General features: G+C 43.5%; 1 protein-coding gene across 3 annotated transcripts in view; it reads left to right on the top strand.

The window, feature by feature from the left end:
* The window catches only part of Kbtbd12 (kelch repeat and BTB domain containing 12), a 66,204-nt gene that overhangs the window by 35,234 nt on the left and 10,006 nt on the right, over positions 1-20,964 (top strand). For all 3 annotated transcript variants that reach the window (XM_040738552.1, XM_040738553.1, XM_040738551.1), the window contains exon 5: positions 4,220-4,417. In XM_040738552.1, coding sequence (XP_040594486.1) covers positions 4,220-4,417 — 198 coding nt within the window. The remainder of the gene's footprint in view (positions 1-4,219; positions 4,418-20,964) is intronic.

Below are 20,964 nucleotides of genomic sequence, written 5' to 3'. Positions count from 1 at the left end.
AGTGTTGGGATTACAGGCATGCATCACTACAGCTTTTGGTTGTCTTGATCTGATTCCCTCTACCCAGGTTCAAAAGAAATGTCTATGGGCATTTGACCCTATATCAATAAGCCAGCAACTGTGCACGTAAAAAACTCAAATGAGGGTAATCACAAGATTTCAACAATTACAGAAAACACTGGTAGACTTAAAACCCCACAGAACAGGACAGAAAATAATCATCATCAGAACACCAGCTGCATGTGTGCATATTACTTAGATGCAATACACAATAAGGACTATGTAAAAGAAAATTCCTTTGGTGATACCCATGAATGCTCCCAGTTCCTCCTTGTTTTCTCACTTTCTTGGTTATTATCTAAGCAGTTTGATCCTTTCCACATTTTATGAAATTAGCATTGTTATCCTTGGTTTACAGTAAGAGTGATTGAGGCTTAGAAGAATTAAAGCAATCAACTGCACTTGGCTATCAAATAGTGATGCAATATTGTGAACCAGGGCCGGGTGTGGTGGCGCACACCTTTAATCCCAGCACTTGGGAGGCAGAGGCTGATCTCTGTGAATTCAAGTCCAGCCTGGTGTATAAGAGCTAGTTCCAGGACAGGCTCCAAAGCTACACAGAGGAAACCCTGTCTTGAAAAACAAACAAACAAAAAAGAATGTGAACTAGGATCTGTTACTAAAGGTCCACATGCTTTCAGCATGGCCCCACCCTCCAAGCCTGGTTTAGCAATTCAAGCAACTTTGGGAGTTTGCAAATATTGATGAAATTCCTCTCCTGCTTTGGATCAAGCCCAGAGCAGGGTAGAATAAGCCTGCCACCTTGAGGCTACACTGTAGGGGAAAGGTATGGACTGCATTCATAGGCATCTGGATGGCAAGTCACTGTGCCTTCAGCCAGCTGTCTGCCAGGCTCTCTGTAGGAGGACAAGTTGACTCCCACACACACCCAGAAATGAAAGAACCCATCATAGCCCAACATCAGAAGAAGGAATCTTTATCTTTGTAGGAATAAAATGAAGAAAGAGTGGCAAGTTGTAATTTTCTTCCTCTTCCCACACCCGAATAATCTAGGCATATATTTTGCATGCGAAGTGCATTTGGGCATGATCTATGAAGGTAATTTCTGTTCACTTGCTTGGTTTTGAGTGAGGGAACGTCATGCTCGGAAATTCTGGCAGCACGTAGATTAAAGTCATGGAGCTGACTTATTGACATTCTGCAGCTGCAGATCATACCCTAGGCTTCCTCATCAAAAGGCTGTGCTTGTAGAGCCAAGTGCTGACTTATTAATAAAGAGCAGGCCTTTATTTGATTATTTATCTAATCAAGATTCACCTTCAGTCTAAGCTCATTAAGTCTGCTGCTAATGGAGTGTGCTTGAGGTGAAATCACACTCAGTGACACAGAGAATGAGTCCAGGCTTCACAGCCAGCACAGAGACAGAGCACAGTAAGCTGGGGTCACCAGGGATGGGGGGGTCACATGGGTGGGCATGTGAACTGTCTGTTCACCAAAGAGAATGGGCACATTTCACAAGGTTAGTTTTGAATGTAGTAATTAAATGCACTTGGTAGCAGAGCAAAGGTGACAAGCGCTCTCATTATCTCAGACAGTCGAGAATGATACCCACACTGCTTGTGTCACATCGGGGCAGCTCTTCTGAAGGTCCTTTCTGTGCAGTTAGAATCAAGATGCCGGTGCTCTGGGTGCCACAGCCTGACTCTTGGTGACTTCTGTCAAGATTGCTTGCTTCACTTACTGGTCTAACGTTGCAACACAAATTTTGCCAGCGCCAAAGCATGTCTCCTGCCTCTCACAGGAGGCTCTGCTGCCACAGATAAATCTTCTGTATGACTTCTTGTCCAATATTAGCAGGTTCCATCTTTCCTACCACTAAGGAGTGTCCTGCTACTACAGTGCCACACTGAAAGTGGGCCTGCCATGAACCCAGAGCTAGCTGTGCTGAGGCCAATGTGCCCCCCCCCTTAAAACACATCAGCTCAGACTCCATTCCATAGTGGGCTAAACTGTGTATCTAGGCAGATAAGAGGTAAAGCAGCTAAGTGCATCCTGAGTTCATATCCTTATTCTCTGGGTTCATGCTGAGAGAACTGACCAGGTGACGTCAGCAAAGGTGGGGAGACCCCTCCAGCCTTTTTTTTTTCACCTTCAAAACCTGGCTTGAGATCCATTTATGGAGAAGTACACAGCTTCCATCCCTGAATTCATTGAGTACGTATGGCAGGCCCAGTCATGGCCATGTGACCTTTGCCCTCTGTAAGCTTATAATGCCCAGACCTAGGCAGACAGGGGATGCAGTGTGGAAAGAGTAGCAAGAACACAGGGAAGGAATGTGTCTCATTCATTCATTCATTCATTCATTCCAGACACATGATATATCAGAGTCTGTAGGAGGTGCTGAAGGTGGGGGCCGGAGAACAAGACGAAGAAGCCGATGATGATGATGATGCTGCCTGACTGAGTTAGCAAAGGTTAGAGTCTAAGTAGTGGTGAAGAGGAGAAGAGACTGTGTAAGCAACTTCTCAGCACGTGGAGTCTACAATAAAGGCCATAAGTATCTCTTAGTTTTCAGTTTGTGATTGATAGTATACCCCCAACAAGCACTCGTCACCCCACATGTCAGTGGCCCTTCCAGAGCCATCCTCCCAGAGAACTGGTGTAGCCAAGGCCAATGCTTTACAGTTCTTTTAAACATGGTTTATAAATATCATCGTGCATCTAAATGGAATGGGATAGTGATGAAAACAATTGCAAATACAAGACTGTCCCTTCCTCCAGGGAATCTGCCTCAGTTTCAGGAGCTGCCCTGTAGGTCAAGAACCGTGACCCTCACATATAAAATCTTATGAGATGTTTTAGTTAATTTTCCATTGCTGTGATAAAACACATGACGAAGATGCCCACCATTTCAGAAAGATAAGAGTCCATTACCACAGAGGGAAAGCTTGATGGTAGGCTGACATGGTGACTGGGGCAGTAGGCTGAGAACCGACATCTTGAACTACAAACAGGAAGCTGAGAACAAAGCTGAGGAATGGCACAGGTCTTTGAACTCTGAAAGCCCACCCCCAGTGACATTCCCCATCCCCAATAACATTCTTCCTCCAGCAAGGCCTCATCTCCTAAACCTCCCCCAACGGCACCAACAAAGACCAAGCATTCAAAAACTCAAGACTCTGAGGGGTATCTCATTCAAATCATCCCAGAAGGGGAGAATAAAAACAAGTCACATGCAGACTGATGTTTCTGGTCACAGTGGGTTTGAAAAATCTTACACAATTGAACTTAAAGTCCTAATTCTATACGTATTATGTCTGTTCCCTGTTTCCATTCCTGGATCTCTGAAGTAGCCTTTGAGATGCCTGCCCTGCTTTTCATCTATTTACATGTATGCCCCTTCCCACTCTGTAACTTTTTGTTTTTTTGGAGACAGTGTCTCACTATGTAGCCCTGGCTGGCCTGGAACTTAGTATGTCAACTACACTGGCCTCAAACTCACAGAGATCTGCCTACCTCTGCCTCCCCAGTGCTGGAATTAAAAGCATGTGCCACTATGCCCTGCCTTCACTCCATTAATTTCTAAAGAGCGGTGTGGGGAAGCCTTGTCTTGAACTTCTTGTCACTTACCATTATCTTGTTAACAGTGAGCATTTAGTGAGCATCTGCTATATAAACCATGGTGTCCAGTAAGGAAATGGCCTGGGCATTTCACCTCCCAATTCTTCTGGTCTTCCTTTGATCTCAAACCTGAAATTTACAAAAGAGCCCTTCTTTTCAATGGAAAAATATCCATGCAAATGAAGATGAGAGGCGAGTTTGCAGTGATGAGGCATGGATAAGATAGTCCTTGATAGCTACATCTGTGAAATCATTGCTCAGAATGAGGCAAGTGTCTGAATCATTCAACCAGTATTCTTACTGGAAAGGGAGTGCTCATTGTATGAACCAACATTGCAAGGTCTACTCAGAATGACTCTTATGTCTAAGTAACAGGAACTAGTGCATTGCTGTGACACTAAACTTGTCTGTGAAACACATGGAAGACACTGCTGTCACATAGAAATTATCTTTGAAATAGGTGACAAGGAAAAGTCAAGGCCTGCACACCTGTGCTGCCAGCCACTCTAGGAGGAGAAGATGTCTACTATGAGACTTCTGCTCCAAAACACCCCATTTCTGTGCTTCATTTCCTTAGGTGGAATTGGCTGTGTGGGCCGAGACAAGGGACAAGTTCGGAAATGCCTTGATGTGGTGGAGATCTACAACCCTGATGGGGACTTCTGGCGGGAAGGCCCACCTATGCCAAGTCCCCTCCTCTCACTGAGAAGCAATTCCACCAATGCAGGTGCCGTGGATGGGAAGCTCTATGTCTGCGGGGGATTTCATGGAGCAGGTACTGGTCTACCTAGAAATACCTATAGCATGGACCTCTTGGCATTGACTTTTACCTCCATTATGTGACTTGATGGTCAGCGCCTGCTCTTCAGAGTAATGAGACAAGAGTCTGACTCTCAGAGCCCAGTGGCCTGCAGCAGCTCCCTAGATTCTCTGAGGCTTCACCTCTACAAAATGATGAGGATTCTGTGGGTTTAAGCTTATAATACATCTAGCACACGACAGCCACCCAGCCCATAGTGGTTGAGTATGAAGGGAAGAGAAATAGAAGAAGAAGGCAAATTCTGGGTAGTAGCACTAAAAGAGAGATTCCAGACAGGAGGGACATGGAAGCACAGGAATGAGCAGAAGTGTTGGGTGTTAGGTTTTAGCTGCCAACCCAGGAAAACCTTAGCCCACTACCAGCAACTGCAGTAAATTGCTTGAACACATTTCTAAAATGATGACTAGTGTATATACTTATTACTGAACATACACGTCCAATAGCATCATTGCATTCTGCAGCACGGATCAGGGAGGCTTTTAAGCATGCATAAATCTAGAGGCCAATGTCTCTAAAATTTTATTGACTGCATCAGTAAATAAGGTAGAATGCCTTCATAGTAGATTGCCTAGCAGGTTCCCACCTCACCAAAGGAAGTGTTAAGCCAATACATACCCATTACATGCCCCAGAGCACTTAAAGAAGACAGATAAGTAGACTTACCTTCAATTTGTAAGCATACAGTTCTAGGTAACTAACTTAGAGAATGAGGCTTTCGTTGTGAGTTAGAAGAGACTTGCTGGGAGGTGGTGGTGCACACCTTTAATCCTAACACTTAGGAGGCAGAGGCCAGCCTGGTCTACAAAGTGAGTTCCAGGACAGTTAGAGCTACACAGAGAACCCTATCTCAAAAATCTGAGAGAGAGACGGAGACAGAGAGAGACAGAGACAGAGAGACAGAGACAGACTTAGTGGTTAGAGAGATGGTTCTGTTTGTAAATTACTTGTCTTGCAAGCATGAGGACCTGAGTTCAGTCCCCCAGAGTCCATGTAAAAAACTGGGGATGGTGGAGCATTTTTGTAATTCCTGTTCTTGTGAGATGGAAGGCAGAGGTAGGAAGATCGCTAGGGATCCCCGGCCAGTTAGTCTGGCTACTTGGCAAAGTTCCAGTTCAGTTAGGAACCCTCTCAAAAGGTGGAAGGTACTGAGGAACCACACACACACACACACACACACACACACTCACACGCGCGAACATACAATTTTCAACAATAACCAAGCAAGGAACTTAGAAGATATAGGAGTCAAATGCAATAATTTTTTTATTTAAACCTTTTTTGAGAAAGTGTTTTTCAGATAGTGTGAGAAATTTAAAACTAGGCCAGGGTATTATATGATATTAATGAGTTATTTTAGAGACAATAATGGTATTGTATTTTATACAAATTCAAATAAAGAGAATATTCTAAATAGAGAATATATTTTTGAGTATTTGCAGGTAAAAATGATGCACTGTCTGAAGTCTGCTCTACTACAGCAGATTTTTTAAAATTATTTTTTATTTAAGTATATGTGTGTGTATGCCACATGGTGACCTTGGAAGTCAGAAAAGGGTGTCAGATCCCTGGGAGCTGGATTTATAGGCAATTGTGAGCCACCCAACCTGGGTGCAGGAACCGGACTCAGGTGCTCTGAAAGATGAGCAAGTGCTCTAAGCCACCGAGCCATCTCTGTAGCCCTGCAGCAGATTCTTTTAGTAGGGGGAGGAGCCAGGGTCCATTCTGCAACACTAATGAATGCGATCCTTATAGAACTAGGCAGATGTGCACTGCTGTGCTGTCTTCACTGGTTCACTGCTGTGTGCTGGAAAGCCCCCATGACTTTACTTTTTCTCCACTTGTACTTCAGAGACTTTCCCAAAAGGTCTTTAAGTTTTATATTTCGTTTTATTTAAGGTGTGTGGATACCATGACTTTAGTGTGAGGTCCGAGGGCAATTGGTTGACTATGTGGGGCTTGGAGACCAGACTTAGGCTGTCAGGCTTGGCAGGAAGAGAGACTTTACCTGCTGAGCCGTCTTGCCAACCCAAAGAGGTTTGGTTTGTTGTTTTTGTTTTTTTAAGTTAGTATCTCTTACTTCTTGAACATCAGCCTTGCTTGAGGTTATAATTTCTCACAGTAGCAAGAAAACTGATAGTATAGGAAATCTAAGTATAAGTCCTGCCTGTGTGAGGAGGTTTGGAGTCTTAAAAAATTGCCTGATGAGGGTTTGAGCACTGGGCTCTCCTCTAGTTTGGTCTGTGAGCTTTGTTGGCCACCTGACTGTTGACTCGCTCTTGACTGGAAAAGAAGGGCAGATACAAGAGCTGGCCTTGGGTCCTCTGAGAATAGGTGGTCACCAGCATCTAAGGCACTAAAAGGTGGATGGCCTCGCCCTATGTCTGTGTCCTACCTTCCCTGTGTAGAGTTAAGAACCTGATATCCTTCAGCTTTTCAAAGGTGTGATAAACTCATTTACATGCTGGACTCTCTGTGGTTCTATAACAGACTAATGAAGCTTCCAGCTGGAGGGAAAGAATGACCACATGAACTCCCAAAGCCCATTTTAATTCATTAGTTCTAAAGTGGTAGGTTGCCTAGGGTTTGCTGAATAAATTGTCATTGAGATTTTATGCAAAATAGAGCAATTAGATGACAGCATGCTGTTGTGATCTAGGATTGTCACCACACCTAAAGAGACTTTATTTTCTCTCCTGATATGACAATACACAGATAGGACTTACTTTTCCATTTATTTATCTAAGAATTCACAATCAGGGAATTCCCTCCTCTCCTACCTCTATATAGACAACATCTCACTCTGTGACCCATAGTGGCCTGAATTCATTATGTTACCCAGACTAGACCACAACTTGTGGCAACCCTCATGCCTCTCAGCCTATCAAATGCTACAAGGACAGGCATGAGCCACCAGGCCTATCTTCTAATCTCTTAATATTGTCAATTCTGTAGAAGTTTATTGAAATACCCTCTTGAGATCTTCAACATTTGATTTGAAAGACAGACACATTAGCACACAATGAACAGTGATTTGTTCTTGGTTAAAATAGCAAGTTGAATACCTTTATTTTCCCTGTAAGTCCCCCTAAAATAGCAAAATAGACAAAGTCTAAGAAAAGAGGAAGGACAAAAGCAACACAACTCTGGAAGCTAGGAAGCAGACAAGCACATGGCTACTAACGCTGAGATAGTTTATTCCTGAACTAGAACGAGAAGAGAAAGGAGAGTAGGTTGGTACCACAGAACCCCATATACCCTCAGGAGCTGGCAACAATAGGTGATTCTGGGTGGAGGAGTAAGGGTGATACTGAAAGTATGAAGAGTACCAGAAAGACAGAAAGTCACCCAGTCACCTATCCAGATCTCACAAAGAGACAGAGCCTTCATCCCAAAAAGGACAGAGATGAGGCCGGGCACTGAGGTCAGGGGTCCAGTGCTAAAGATAAGAATTAAGGGAAAAGTCACACTGAGTTGAGATCCCCAGCTATCTTCCTTCCCTGACATCTAGAATGCTGACAGCTTTACTCTACAGAGACCATGATTGCAAGTCAGTCCACCTATGATGAGACTCACAGAAAAACTTCCCACGATAATCCCATGCACCCCAGATGTATGTGTATGTATATTTACACACATATATTTGTGTCTATGTATAAATAAGTATGTTTTGATCAGGTCTCACTATGAGCTTATAATCCCTTTGCATCAGCATCCCAAGTGCTGGGACTTGGCTACCTCCTGTTTAAAGATGAGCAAGCAGCTAAAGATCACTAGACACTTGAGGTAAACACAAAAAGCAGAGTAGCCAGAAGATCAGGGACTATGCCAGGAGAAGCTGCAGCCTGAGAGATTATGTAAATGCTATGTTGAAGGAACGGGGAATGGATAGTGAAGAGATTTCCTGGAAATTAAGATTATAGTGGAAATTGAATCTACACTAGAAATGTTAGCAAAGATAGTTGACAAAACTTCCCAGAAAGCAGAGTAAAGAAACAACTGTAAAATTAGGGAAGAGAAATGAAATCCAGGAGACCCAGCCTTGGAGTAGCAGGACCTCTGCCAAAGAGAACAGAAAAAGTGGACTGGAATGTGTCGCCCATAGAGTAGATGAATAAAAATCCCAGAACTGAAATCACTAGACTAAAGAAAGCTACCAAATGCCCTGGGAAGCACATTAAAAACAGACCAAGCCAAAGCACATCACTGTGACATTAGAGACACTTTTTGTTCCAAAATGTTCTAAAGAGAGGAAGAGTTTCATACAAGTTCCAAGAATCAGACTTTTGAATTGTGATGTTGGAAAGTAAAAGGAAATGAAGCAAATGCATTCAGAAGCCCTGTGGAAAACTACTTTCTGCCTGCAGTCTGAAACTGGTGCACTGTTAGTCAGGGTTGAGGGCATTCTGAGTGTTCCCCTCTGTGACCTTTGGTAAAAATCACGGTGTTTTGACAAAACTGTAAAACAAGAAAGAGATCCCAGAAAAAGGATTAAACATAGTAGAAAGAAAGATGTCTCTGCACTGTGGGGAAGAGGGTATCAGATCCAACGCGTGCACTGTGAACTGAACCCTGGTCCCTCTGCAAGAGCAACAAATGTCCCTAACTGCTGAGCCATCTCCCCAACCCCTAAATCACAATGCTTTTAATGTTTTAGACACTGGGAGTGTTGCGGTGAAAGCTAACAAAAGCAAAACAGCATCAAAGAAAACACCATGTTTTATTCCTTCAATATCCAATATCATAATGACATAAGAGCTAAATGTTGAGCTAATCCATATTGTGCCTCTACTGTCCTATTAAATTGGGAAGGTAGAAAGTAGGCAGGCATGCTAAGGCTGAGAGATGCAGGTAAGTCCCACATGGAAGGTCTGAAAGTTCTCAATGCCGTTGTCTTTATCTGTTTCTGTGGCTATCACAAAATCCCTGAAGCTGGGAGCCTATAAAAAAACGCTTATTTAGTTCACAGTTTAGGAGAATTGAAGTTCATACCCAAGTGACCCCAAGTGTTTAGCCCCTGTAAGAGAGAGCTCCTTGGCTGGGTTACTGCATGGTGGATGGTATCTTGGGGGCAGTGCATGCACAAGGGAGAGGTCACATGACAAAACAGGAAGCCAATTGACCAGGAAGTCACTATATGGGCCAAGCTGGCCTTGAATTTACAGTGAGCCTCCTGCCTCTGCCTCCTGAGTGCTGCAGTTATGGTCATGAGCTACAAGGGGTGCACTCAACCAATCTGGGCACTAGTCAGAGGCCCCATGAGTGCTGCACCAGCCCCTTCTGAGGAGAGCAACACCAGGGTCTGCTCACCTTCTACAAAGCCCTAACTCTTAGACACCCCATCACCCCCAGCCCCACCCCTCTGGGGACAAGTTTCCCGACCATGAATCTCCAGAGAACAAACTCAAAGAGCTTCCAAAGCACAGCCGCCTTCATCTGAGAAACCAAGAACGAAGTGTTAGAAAATGGTATTTATAGGGCTGGAGTCAGTGCTGGGAGAAGCTGCCGAGTGGGATGAGGAGCAGTGGGTAGGGACAGCTTCTTCAAGGAATTACAGGGGTGGGGTCATCTGACCCTCCGTGTCATGTGACTATGCAAATCAAGTGTGAATAAAGAAGAATGGCAGGGAGAGGCTACAGAGTCTACTGGAGATCACTCCCTGTGGGGCATATGGGGCTCTGTGTCTTCTGGACAGAGACACAGGCTGCCATAGCTCTGGACTGTTTTTTACACATTTCTGAATAGCAGAAGGCAATGTGATCTTAGAAGGCACATTATCTCCCTCCATAGCAAAGGGAAGATGTGCTTACTGGCCCTTGTCCAGGGTTTCTTTCTAGCATTCACAGGTGTCGGCTGCCCCTCTTCAGGTCACTCTGTGAGACTGTGAGCTCAGACAACTGGCATTTAAAATGTTAGCATGCAGCAACAGCAACAGCAGCAGCAGCAGCAGAGGGCACTGTCCCTCATCTGTGACTCAGGAGTCTCCTGTCTTCCTAGGCACCCATGCATCTGCAGCAAACTAGCTTAGAAAACCCAGAGCTTCACAGTCCTTGATGGAGTCCTAACCCTCTCCCCAGAGGCTTTCTTCTCCACCTCCAGCATGGGCTGAGAAAGCCAGCATTGTCTCTCACACAGTCTTACAAAGCATAAATGAGGGGACAATGCTTGACTTACTCTGTGAAGACGGTGTTATATGATTTTAAAAAAAAAGAAGAAAAACGAAGCTTGGAAGCTAGGGAGATGGTTCAGTCTGGGGACCTGGGTTTGTTTGATCCCTCAGAACCTATGTAAGAGACCAGGAATACTCACTCCCATAATCCCAGAGCTAGGAAGGATCCCTGGGCCTCACAGCCCAGCCAGTCTAGCTGAATCAGTGAGTTCAGAGAGCAGTGCTGTCTCAAAAAACAAGGTGGGTTGGCCTGGAGGGATGGCTCCAGGGTTAAAAGCATGTACTGCTCTTGTAAAAGACCAGAATGTGGTTCCCAGTGACCACATAGAGTTGCTCATAGATACCTCTGACTTCAGCTGCAGATCTGATGTCCTCTTCTGGCCTCCCCAGGCACCTGCATTCACACAGACAGACAGACAGACAGACAGACAGACAGACAGACAGACACATAATTAAAAATAACAATAAGAAGCTGGAGAAATGGCTCAGCGGTTGAAAGCACTGGCCACTTGCTCCTCCAGAGGAACAGGGTTTGGTTCCCAGTACCCACATGGCAGCTCATAAAAGACCTGAAACTCCTCTTCCAGGGAATCTGACACCCTTTTCTGGCCTCCCTAGACACCAGGCACACACGTGATGCATGCAGGAAAACACCCACACAATTAAACATTTTAAAATAAAAAGTAAAAATAAATAAAAAATAAACAAGGTTCAGGGCATTGAGGAAAACACTGATGTCAACTCAGGCTTCCATGTATGCACTCACATGTACGTATACCTGTACACATGGCACATATACATATATAGACATACCCAAAAAATCAAAGATCGCAAATGCAAAACTCCTCAACATAATACTAGCAAACTGAACCCAGCAACATACAAAGGGAGTTATATATCATGACCAAGCAGGATTTTCCTAGACACTCAAGGCTGGCTAATTTTCTGAAAATTGATCTGTATAACACACCTATTAATAAGGTGGGATGATCATCTTAACAAATGACAAATAAAAGACAATACAATGCAGCTCCCACTTATAACATAAACACTCAGCACAGTAACTGGACCACTAGCACACATCTATGGAAAAATCTACAGCTCACATCATTCTTAATGGGGAAAGACCGAACGCGTCTCCCTTAGAACCAGGAACTGTTCAGCACTGTGCTGGAGACTCTGCTCAGGGCAATTAGAAAAGAAAAGGAAAGCATGAGCAGCCAGATTATAAAGTAATAATTAATCACATGTGACACAATCTTATATTTAGAAAATCCTAAGAAGTTTTTTTAACTTATTGGTAAGGAACAAGTTCAGTAAGGTTGCAAAATTAATGTACAGAAAATCATATTTGTATGCCCTTGCAACAAACAATCCAAATGTCAAAATTAAGAAAACATCACGTTTATAGTGCCATCAAAATAAATAAAATACTTAGGAATAAATTTAACAAAAAGCGCAGAACTTGTACATTAAAAAGTACAAAATAATTAATAATAGTAACAATGATAGTAGCCCAGAGTTGGAGAGGTGGCTCAGCTATAAAAAGCACTGATTATTCTTGCAAAGGACCCAGATTGGGTTCCCAGCATCCATGTAGCAGCTAAGAACTGTCTATAACTCCAGTACCATAGGATCCAATGCCCTTCCTTATACAGTCTCTGAGCGTACTGCACACACATGGTACATAGACATACATACAGGCAAAACACCCATACATAAAATAAAAATTAATAACAGAAAATTTAAAATAATAAACCAAATAAGTACTCAGGTTAATAAAATGACTTAAATTTTAAATGGAGTTGGCCAACATAAAATGAAGAACTCCTTGGATTTTTTGGTTCCCCGGCTCCACCCCACCCTCGACCCGTGACCTTTTTGTTTTGGCTTTTTCGTTTGTTTGTTTGCTTGCTTCACTGGTTTTTTATTTGTTTTGATTTTCATTTTGTGGGTTTTTTTAAAGAAAGATAGAAAGAGAACATTAAGTTAGATGGGTAGGGAAATGGATAGAAGATCTGAGTTAGGGAAAGGAAAAAACATGCCCAAAGTATATGAAAAAATAAGAAAAAACTTACATGGAAATGCAAGAGACCTTTATAATAAGAGCCAAAATACTCACTTCAAAGATATGACAGTCCAGACTGGAGTTCCAGCAAATGACTCTGAAGAGCTCAGTGGGAAAGCCCTGAGCATTCAGAGGAGAAGTGGCCCCTTCCATTAGAGTCACTGGTTTGCAACACACACCATATACAAGGATGAACTCAAAAAGGATTAAAAAAAAGTAACTATCATAGCTAAAACTACCAAGTCTTAGAAGGAAATGTAGGCATCTTTTTGACTTTGAATTTTACAGTTGAATAGGCAAGTTGTTCTAAAAGCATTTTTAAAAAAAAGGCAACTGACAAAGTGAGAGGAAATTGTAAATACTATATCTGACAAAGAAGAGGCATGTCTAGAATATATAAAGAAATCTGACTCGCCGGACAGTGATGGCACACACCTTTAAATCCCAGCACTAGGCAGGCAGAAGCAGGCAGATCTCTGTGAATTCGAGACCAGCCTTGTCTACAGAGTGAGTTCCAGGACAGTCTCCAAAGCTCCTGACTCTGAACCAGAAAGGAAGGAAGGAAGGAAAGAAGGAAAGAAGAAAGGAAGGGAGGGAGGAAAGAAGGAAAGAAGAAAGGAAGGGAGGGAGGGAGGGAGAGATGGAGGGAGGGAAGAAAGCTAGCTGACTCAATAACAAAAAGACAGATCACCCACTTTTAAAAAGATTATTTCTTCTATTATTTGAGACTATAATATATAATTTCCCCTTTCCCTTTCTTCTTACCACACCCTCCCATATATCCTTCCTAAATGCATAAATGCCCCCCTGATCGGTCTGTATAATGTTACTTACATGTATGTTTTTCAGAGCTGACCATTTGGTATTAGTTAACCAGTTGGTTTGCTGTTGGGGGAAGACTGTCTCTCCCCCTCCCAGCACTCCTCAGTCGCCTGTAGTTCTTGGTGTATGGAGGGAATCATCAATTTGTTAGTTGACAAAGAACCTGAATAGACATTTCTCCAATGAATGTAAACCAATGGCCAAGTGCTGGACATCATTAAAACCACAGTGAGGTCACACTTCATCCCCACCAGAGTGACTGTCACAAAAGGCTCGATGGTAACTTACAAGAGTTGACAAGGACTGGGGAAGTCCGAGTCCTCGTACACCCTGGCGAGGGTGGAAGTGTGCAACTGCTGTGAGACTTGGCTTCCTTAAAAGGTTGAACCTTCAGTGGCCCGCATGACCCTACCCTAGTGCACACATCAGGGACTGCTACTCTGTCTCGGCACAGAAACTCACATGAGAGCGTTCACACTGCAGAGTTGTAACAGCCCAGAGGTGGAAGCAGCCCAGGAGCTTAACAACTGGTGAATGGCTAGATAAGAAGTTCTGTGTTCACACAGCAGAATAGCATTTGGCAATAAAATGGGGAACTAACATGTGCTCTAGCATAAGTGGATCATAAAAACATTACTCTACAGGAGAAGGCAATCTCCAAAGATCATCTTGCCACTGATTCCCTTGCCCCTAACCCACTAATAGGAAATACCCAGGGAGGGCAGAAATGGGTTTGCGATGACAGTGAGCAAGGGCAGGGAGAAGGGGAGGTGACCATCATTCTCTCTCCCTATGAGTACTTCAACTCAATTCTTCTTTAGTGCCAGACCCCAAAACTGACCACTTAGAAGGAAGGGCGGAGGGTAGTTCTTACGTTTTCCTTTAAAATTAGCATTAGTACATATAATTCATATAACATCCACTCCCTAAAAAACAAAAAAAACAGTGGGGTGGTTTTTTTTAGCATGTTCACAAAGTTTGTGTGATCACTCCTCCATCTAATTTCAGAACATCATCAACCCCCAAATAAACCCTGTGTTTTGCAAGGGAAGAGGCAGAAATAACTCATCCCAGAGATGAAGACCATGGTGGCAGACAACACCTAGTGGCAGACACCCGTTCCATCTGTAAAAATACCCAAAAGATCCGGGCGGTGGTGGCGCACGCCTTTAATCCCAGCACTCGGGAGGCAGAGGCAGGCAGATCTCTGTGAGTTTGAGGCTGGGCTGGACCGACAGCCTCCAAAACAATACAGAGAAACCCTGTCTCGAAAAACCAAAAAAAAAAAAAAATACCCAAAAGATGACAGTTGTGGCCCTAGGAGGGCAGGCAGATTCTTTTGCCCATGCTTGGCACCCATGAATCCTGCTTTTCGGGGGCCACATAAGCTTGAACTGTGGGGATTTTGTGAAAACGATGAGCTCTTAGAAGACATGGGATTCAGTTCATCAGGGTTTTCTGGTGCAGGGCCCCTCACCCCTACTACAGCATAGGCATTTATATGCCACCTGCAGGTGCTCCCTCCCCACAGGATTGCAAGGAAGCTCTGCAGGCATGCTCGGGAGCAACAGGACCTGATGGATCTCCATTTCAGCCCGTCCCTGGCTGCCGAGACTTCATCCAGCATCCAAGCCTGAGATGCTCTGAGTCCACCGGGGCTCAGCTCAGCCTCAGCTGGCTCCCCAGGAACCCAATAGTCCCACCTCGGCTTCATTCCTCCCCACCCTTCCTTCCTTCTCTGGGAACTGGAAGGGTTTCCTGATTCCCCTATCTGCCCAGCAGAGCTTTCTTTATGTCCCTGTCTTCTCCAGTGAAGTTTAGCCTAGTCTTAGTGGTGACAGTATGGTCACCTGCAAAATACAAACCCAAACCAGCAGGTAGAAAACACAGTGGGTATTCCCACTGTCAGATGCTGCCTAATACGATGCTGGTGTTGGCTGTGCTGACAGCAGCCTTTAGCACTGTGCACAAAATCGTTCATTTATTCCCACAACAGCATACAAGGGAGATACTGGGATCGCCTTTATACATGCAGAAACTGGCACACAGGAAGGAGGTCACATAGATGGTAAATATTGAATTTGGAGTTCAGAGTCACATACAGAGTCTGGCCCCAAAAGTCTGCTTCATAAATAGTAGGCTGGCATGTCAAATTAAATTATAGTATTTGGTATGGAAGTCGAACGCTGATGTTATTTAAAAGATCTTTAAAGACTGTTTTTATATTTGTTTACTCTGTGTGTGTGTGTGTGTGTGTGTGTGTGTGTGTGTGAAATGTATGTAGAGGTCAGAGGACAACTTATGTGAGTCAGTTCTCTCCTTACACCATGTGGGTCCCAGGGATGAAACTCAGATCATCAGGTATTTACGCTGGTGAGGCTGAGAATTATTACCCTGGATGATGCCTGTTGGATTTCATTTATTTAACATATTTTTATTGAATGCAATTATATGATAAGCTCTAATTAGCTGCAACCCTGAAGGGCTTAAGTAAAGACAAAATAAATGAGTTGCTGACTGAGCTGCTTAGTTAGACCAGAGCATGCCCCTTAGAAGCAGAGGAGCAGAGGAACTACAAGGTGAACTCGGGAGCCTACCACTCCCAAAGCCTGTGAGCTTTCAAGAACTGGCAGGGAGCCACACCCAACACATTATAACCACACATCTGAGCACCTACCCACAAAGAAAAATCTTGAAAGAAGCAACAAAAAATCAACAGCTAATATGTGAGATAAGAGATACATAGTCCAGATTTCTCAAGCCAAGGATGCAACACCATTCCTAAAGGACTAAAGACAAACACATATCTGAAAACCTGTAGCCTACAAAGATGCTGTTTGGGGACCAGGGCCAAGTCAAGCCAAGATGCTCCCTACATGAGGGAAACAGAACTTGTAGCAGACCTGTTCTTGAAAAAGAAAGTTCCTAGAGATAAAAAACAAATGATACCACAGAGAAACCTGGAGGACAGGACATTGGTTCAGTAGTAGCACTTGCCTGGTATGTGCGAGGTCCTGATCCCAGCTCCAGGATTATAGGGGACAGTGGCTGAGAAACCCGGAACATCAGGAGTCAGTGAAGAGACACATACAGTAAATATAGCCAACTATTTTTCTCCCTTTCAATAATTTAAAAATATGTGACTGTTTAGAGTGAAATTTTAGCATTGTCTGGTAGTACTCTCAGTGTGCATTTCTAACCCACAGAGGGGCCATCTCCCTCTCTGTGGTAAGAGAAGGGACTTGTATGGTAGGAAGATTCCTATACTCTACTTAAAGTAACAATGTGTTAATTCACAATGGCCAACTGTGTATACAGATGTTTGTAAAATGTATAGTGAACCTTACAGCAACTACAAAAAAAAAAAACCCAGAAAACTACATGGAGATATGGGATTTTAAACCTCAAGATAACTTGAAAATGGAAGTAGAAAATGTTCACACAGTTTAAAAACAAAGATAGGGAAAAAGGAAAAATGATTTTTTAATTAATTAGACCTAGACTCAAGCATATTAATATCAAATATAATAGCCAAAACCAGAGATTTGGAAACTGTAGTCCACCCCTAGTAGATACAGTTCACTGTTTTTTATAAATAAAATTTCACTACAAAGTGCATCTATTTACTTGCATATTGTTTCTGGCCATTCTCTTGTCTGTGGTCTAATTAAATTAACTAAAAGACAAAAATGGTTAAGACTAAATAAACTGCATCCCACTATATACAGTCTACAAAAGTCAGATTGGTGCTAGATGTGGTGGTGTACCCCTGTAACCTCTCAGCACCCCAAGACTGAGTCTATAGGATTGTGAGTTTGAAGCTAGCTTGTGCTACATGGTGAGACCTTGCTTCACAAACAAAAAAAAGAAAAAGAAAAGAAATTAAATGTAAACATAATTGCATGGGTGGTCAAAGTCACAAGATGAGCTGCGTGTGGTGAAGCACACCTTTAGTCCCAGCATTCAGGAGGCAAAGACGAGTGAATCTCTGAGTTCAAGGCCAGCCTGATCTACAGATCGAGTTCCGGGACAGCCAGAGATACACAGAGAGCCCCTGTCTCAAACAAACAGAACAAAAAGACACAGGACAAAACTGGGAACAGTGGTGCACCTCCAGCCCCGCACCTGGGAGATGGCAGCAGGAGGACCTGGGGCTCCTCAGCTACACAGTTTGAAAGCCTGGGCTTCAGAAGACCCTACCTCCACATACGAAAGGGAGGTGTGCTGAGGAGATGGCTCTGTGGGGGTAAATCTAACAGCATACACCGAGGATCTGTGTTTTGGAAAGGATAGACAAATGAACTAGAAGAGCCGAAGTGATTTTCAAACAAGAAGAGTAAAGTGAGAGTGTTCATTGTTTAGCTTGAAGACTCAGTGTAAAGCAGTCATTAACAGTGTGGGACCGGTGACAGGAAGCGTCTTAGTCAGGTTTTCTATTGCTGCATGAAACACCATGACCAAAGAGCAAGTTGAGGAGGAAAGGATTTATTTGGTTTATACTTCAGCATTGCTGTTCATCACTGAAGGAAGTCAGGACAGGAACTCAAGCAGGGCAGGATCCCAGTTTCAGGAGCTGAGGCCATGGAGGGGTGCTACTTACTGGCTTGCTTCCCTGGCTTGCTCAGTCTGATTTCTTATAGAACCCAGGACCGGCAGCCCAGGGATGGCCATACCCACAATGGTCTGGGTCCTCCCATAAGTCACTAAGAAAATGCCTTACAGCTGGATCTTATGGTCCCCTCTTTTTAGATGACTCCAGTTTGTGTCAAAACCAGTCAGCAGAGGAAGGACACAAAAAATGAGCAAAAAATTTTTTAAACATCCATAAATAGACCCAAACAAATGTGGCAGATTATTTTGCTTTCCTTTGTTTTGTTTTGATACACAATCTCATCATGTAGCTCTGGCTAGCCTGGCCTAAATATGTAGAGCAGGATAGTCTTGAATTCCTGCCTCTGCCATTCATGTTCCGGAATTAAAGGCGTATATCACATTCCTGGCCAGAAAATTGATATTTAACAATTATGTAATTGAGTAAAGTAAGGATAGTGGTCAGAATTGATGTTGGGTGGCTCAGTAACACTTGCCCCCAAGCCTAACAACCTGAATTTGATAGGTGAGAGAGAGCCAACCCCCACCCAACAAATAAGGAAACAAAACACTGAAATAAGTTAACAGATATAAGATTTTCACAAACTCTTCACCAAAGTAGACAAACAAATCTGAAATAAGATGTTCAACACCATTTCCTTAGGAAAATGTGAATTAAAGTTGCCATAAGATACTACAAACTATTTGAAAGGCTAAATATTTTAAGACATTATTTGACAATTAGGTCTTGACCTAATGAGAATGTTAAGCAGAACAGACTCTCATTCATTCCTGGTGAGAATGCAAAGTAAAACAGTCACTCTGGAAAACAATAAAACTAAAATACACTTACCCTTTAACCTGGTACATGTATCTGTAATTACCCCCAGAGAGGAGGAGAATGCTAACACAAACACTTATATATGAATATCTGGCAAATTTTAATTTCTAAAACTGAGCAACTCAAAGGTCCTTAACAAGATGAACAAAGAAGCAAATTATGGTGATCTAAACATGGGAACAGCACTCAGCAGTGCAAAGAGCTCACCAGCTGGCTACTACAGACAGTTGTGAACTGCCATGTGGGTGCTAGGAACTGAACTCAGGTCCTCTGGAAGAGTAACTCCTGAGCCATCCCTCCAGCCCTTGATTTGCTATTTTAAAGCTTCTCTGTGATTTAATAGAAACATTCCAAGCTTTTGTGGCACATGCCTTTTATCCCAGCACTCAGGAGGCAGAGGCAGGTGAATCACTGTGGATATAAGGCCACCCTGGTCTACATAGCGAGTTCCAGCCCAGCCAGGACTCACAGAGAAACCCAGTCTCAAAAAATGAAAAGAAGACTTCACCATATTCAATACTTCTATAAATAAATTTAGGAAAGCTAGGAATATGTTTCCAGTCTGTTAATGTAATGTCAGTTGTCCCTTGATCAAAAGTAACTTTACAGGTGTATTCTTTCAATTAAATGCATAGCCCAAAGCACAGATGCTGCCACACATTCCTATCCCTGTGGTCCCTATCTTGTGTGTGCTTGGGATCACCATGTGGATAGGCTGTCACCTGCTGGTCATGCCTGTCCTGATGCTCCTCTTGCCCCCTCCTTCTTCCTGAGCCAGACTTAATTTGTTGCTTTCATCAACAAGCAACTTCCTCACCACTGGAAGAGCAGGTCAAATCCCTGACCGGGAACAAGCCAGAGTGGGCAGTGGGATGGCTCATTCCCCTCCCCAGAGTCATTCATATACAGGAAAGACTGTAGAGCATGAAAACAGTGGGGACATTGAAATAATCCTCTATCATGGTTTTGGTGTGAACTGCTCCTCTCAGACTCATATGTGTAAAGACTTGGTCCCCAGCTGCTGGGGCTGCTTGGGGAGGCTACACAACTCTTAGGAGGAGGGGTCTAGATAAAGGAAGAAGGCCTCTGGGGAGCAGGCCTGCCTTCAGCCTGTTGCCTGGTCTGCCTACCCGTGAGCAGAGCAAGCCAGTGCTCATCCCACCACCATGATGAACTGTGGAACTGTGTTCTCTCAAAAAAAAAAAAATCCTTCCTCCCTCCTTAGGATGCTTCCTGTCAGGTGTTTGGTCACCATGATGACAACAGTAGCACAGAACAGAAATTGAATACAGGGAGCATGAGCATGGGAGAGATGCATACCTTGCATAAACTGGTGGGACATGTCCCCAATAACATTCCTATTGGGCTGGAACGGCTCAGAGGTTACTTTCAGAGGACTTAAGTTCAGTTCCCAGGACCCGAGTCAGGGAGCTCGCAATCACTTATAACTCCAGGGGACTCCACGTCCTCTTCCAGCCTCCGTGGGCACTGTTCATACCCCCCCACAGAGACAGATACACATACACATAATTTAAAAAATAAATCTAAAATGTTTTTAATAATAACACTATTCCTATAATAGCAAACCAGCCAGTTAGCATTTCACTGATAGGCAAATCAGTGGAAAACAGTGTACAGTTCCCCAAACACTGTTTCCAGTTTTCTGATTGCATTAAAAGTAAATCTAGATGAAAATGATTCCTCATGTTTCCACTGAAGTACCTCCCAGAGCACAGAGCACACTCTAAAAAACATGGGGAGCATCACAGGGCAGTCTGCCACATACTTGGACTTTCATTAACTTATTTACCTCAAAACTCATGTGCATATTTCATTTACTCCATGGTAGAGCTGAGCCCATTTTCGTGAGACAGTGTTCTTGAACCACTGGCTGCTGGAGGTGTGGTCACAGTTTGCTGACTTCTTCAGGGAATATGATGCTGCTGTATGTGGTGTGTCTATTTTTGGGGACTAGCTGAACTGGAAAGAGCTGACATGGGGTTCAGCCTCCTGTT

Source organism: Mesocricetus auratus, unplaced genomic scaffold, assembly GCF_017639785.1.
Source record: "Mesocricetus auratus isolate SY011 unplaced genomic scaffold, BCM_Maur_2.0 Super-Scaffold_100676, whole genome shotgun sequence".
Taxonomy (NCBI): Eukaryota; Metazoa; Chordata; class Mammalia; order Rodentia; family Cricetidae; genus Mesocricetus; species Mesocricetus auratus.
This window is presented reverse-complemented; position numbering and strand designations above follow the sequence as displayed.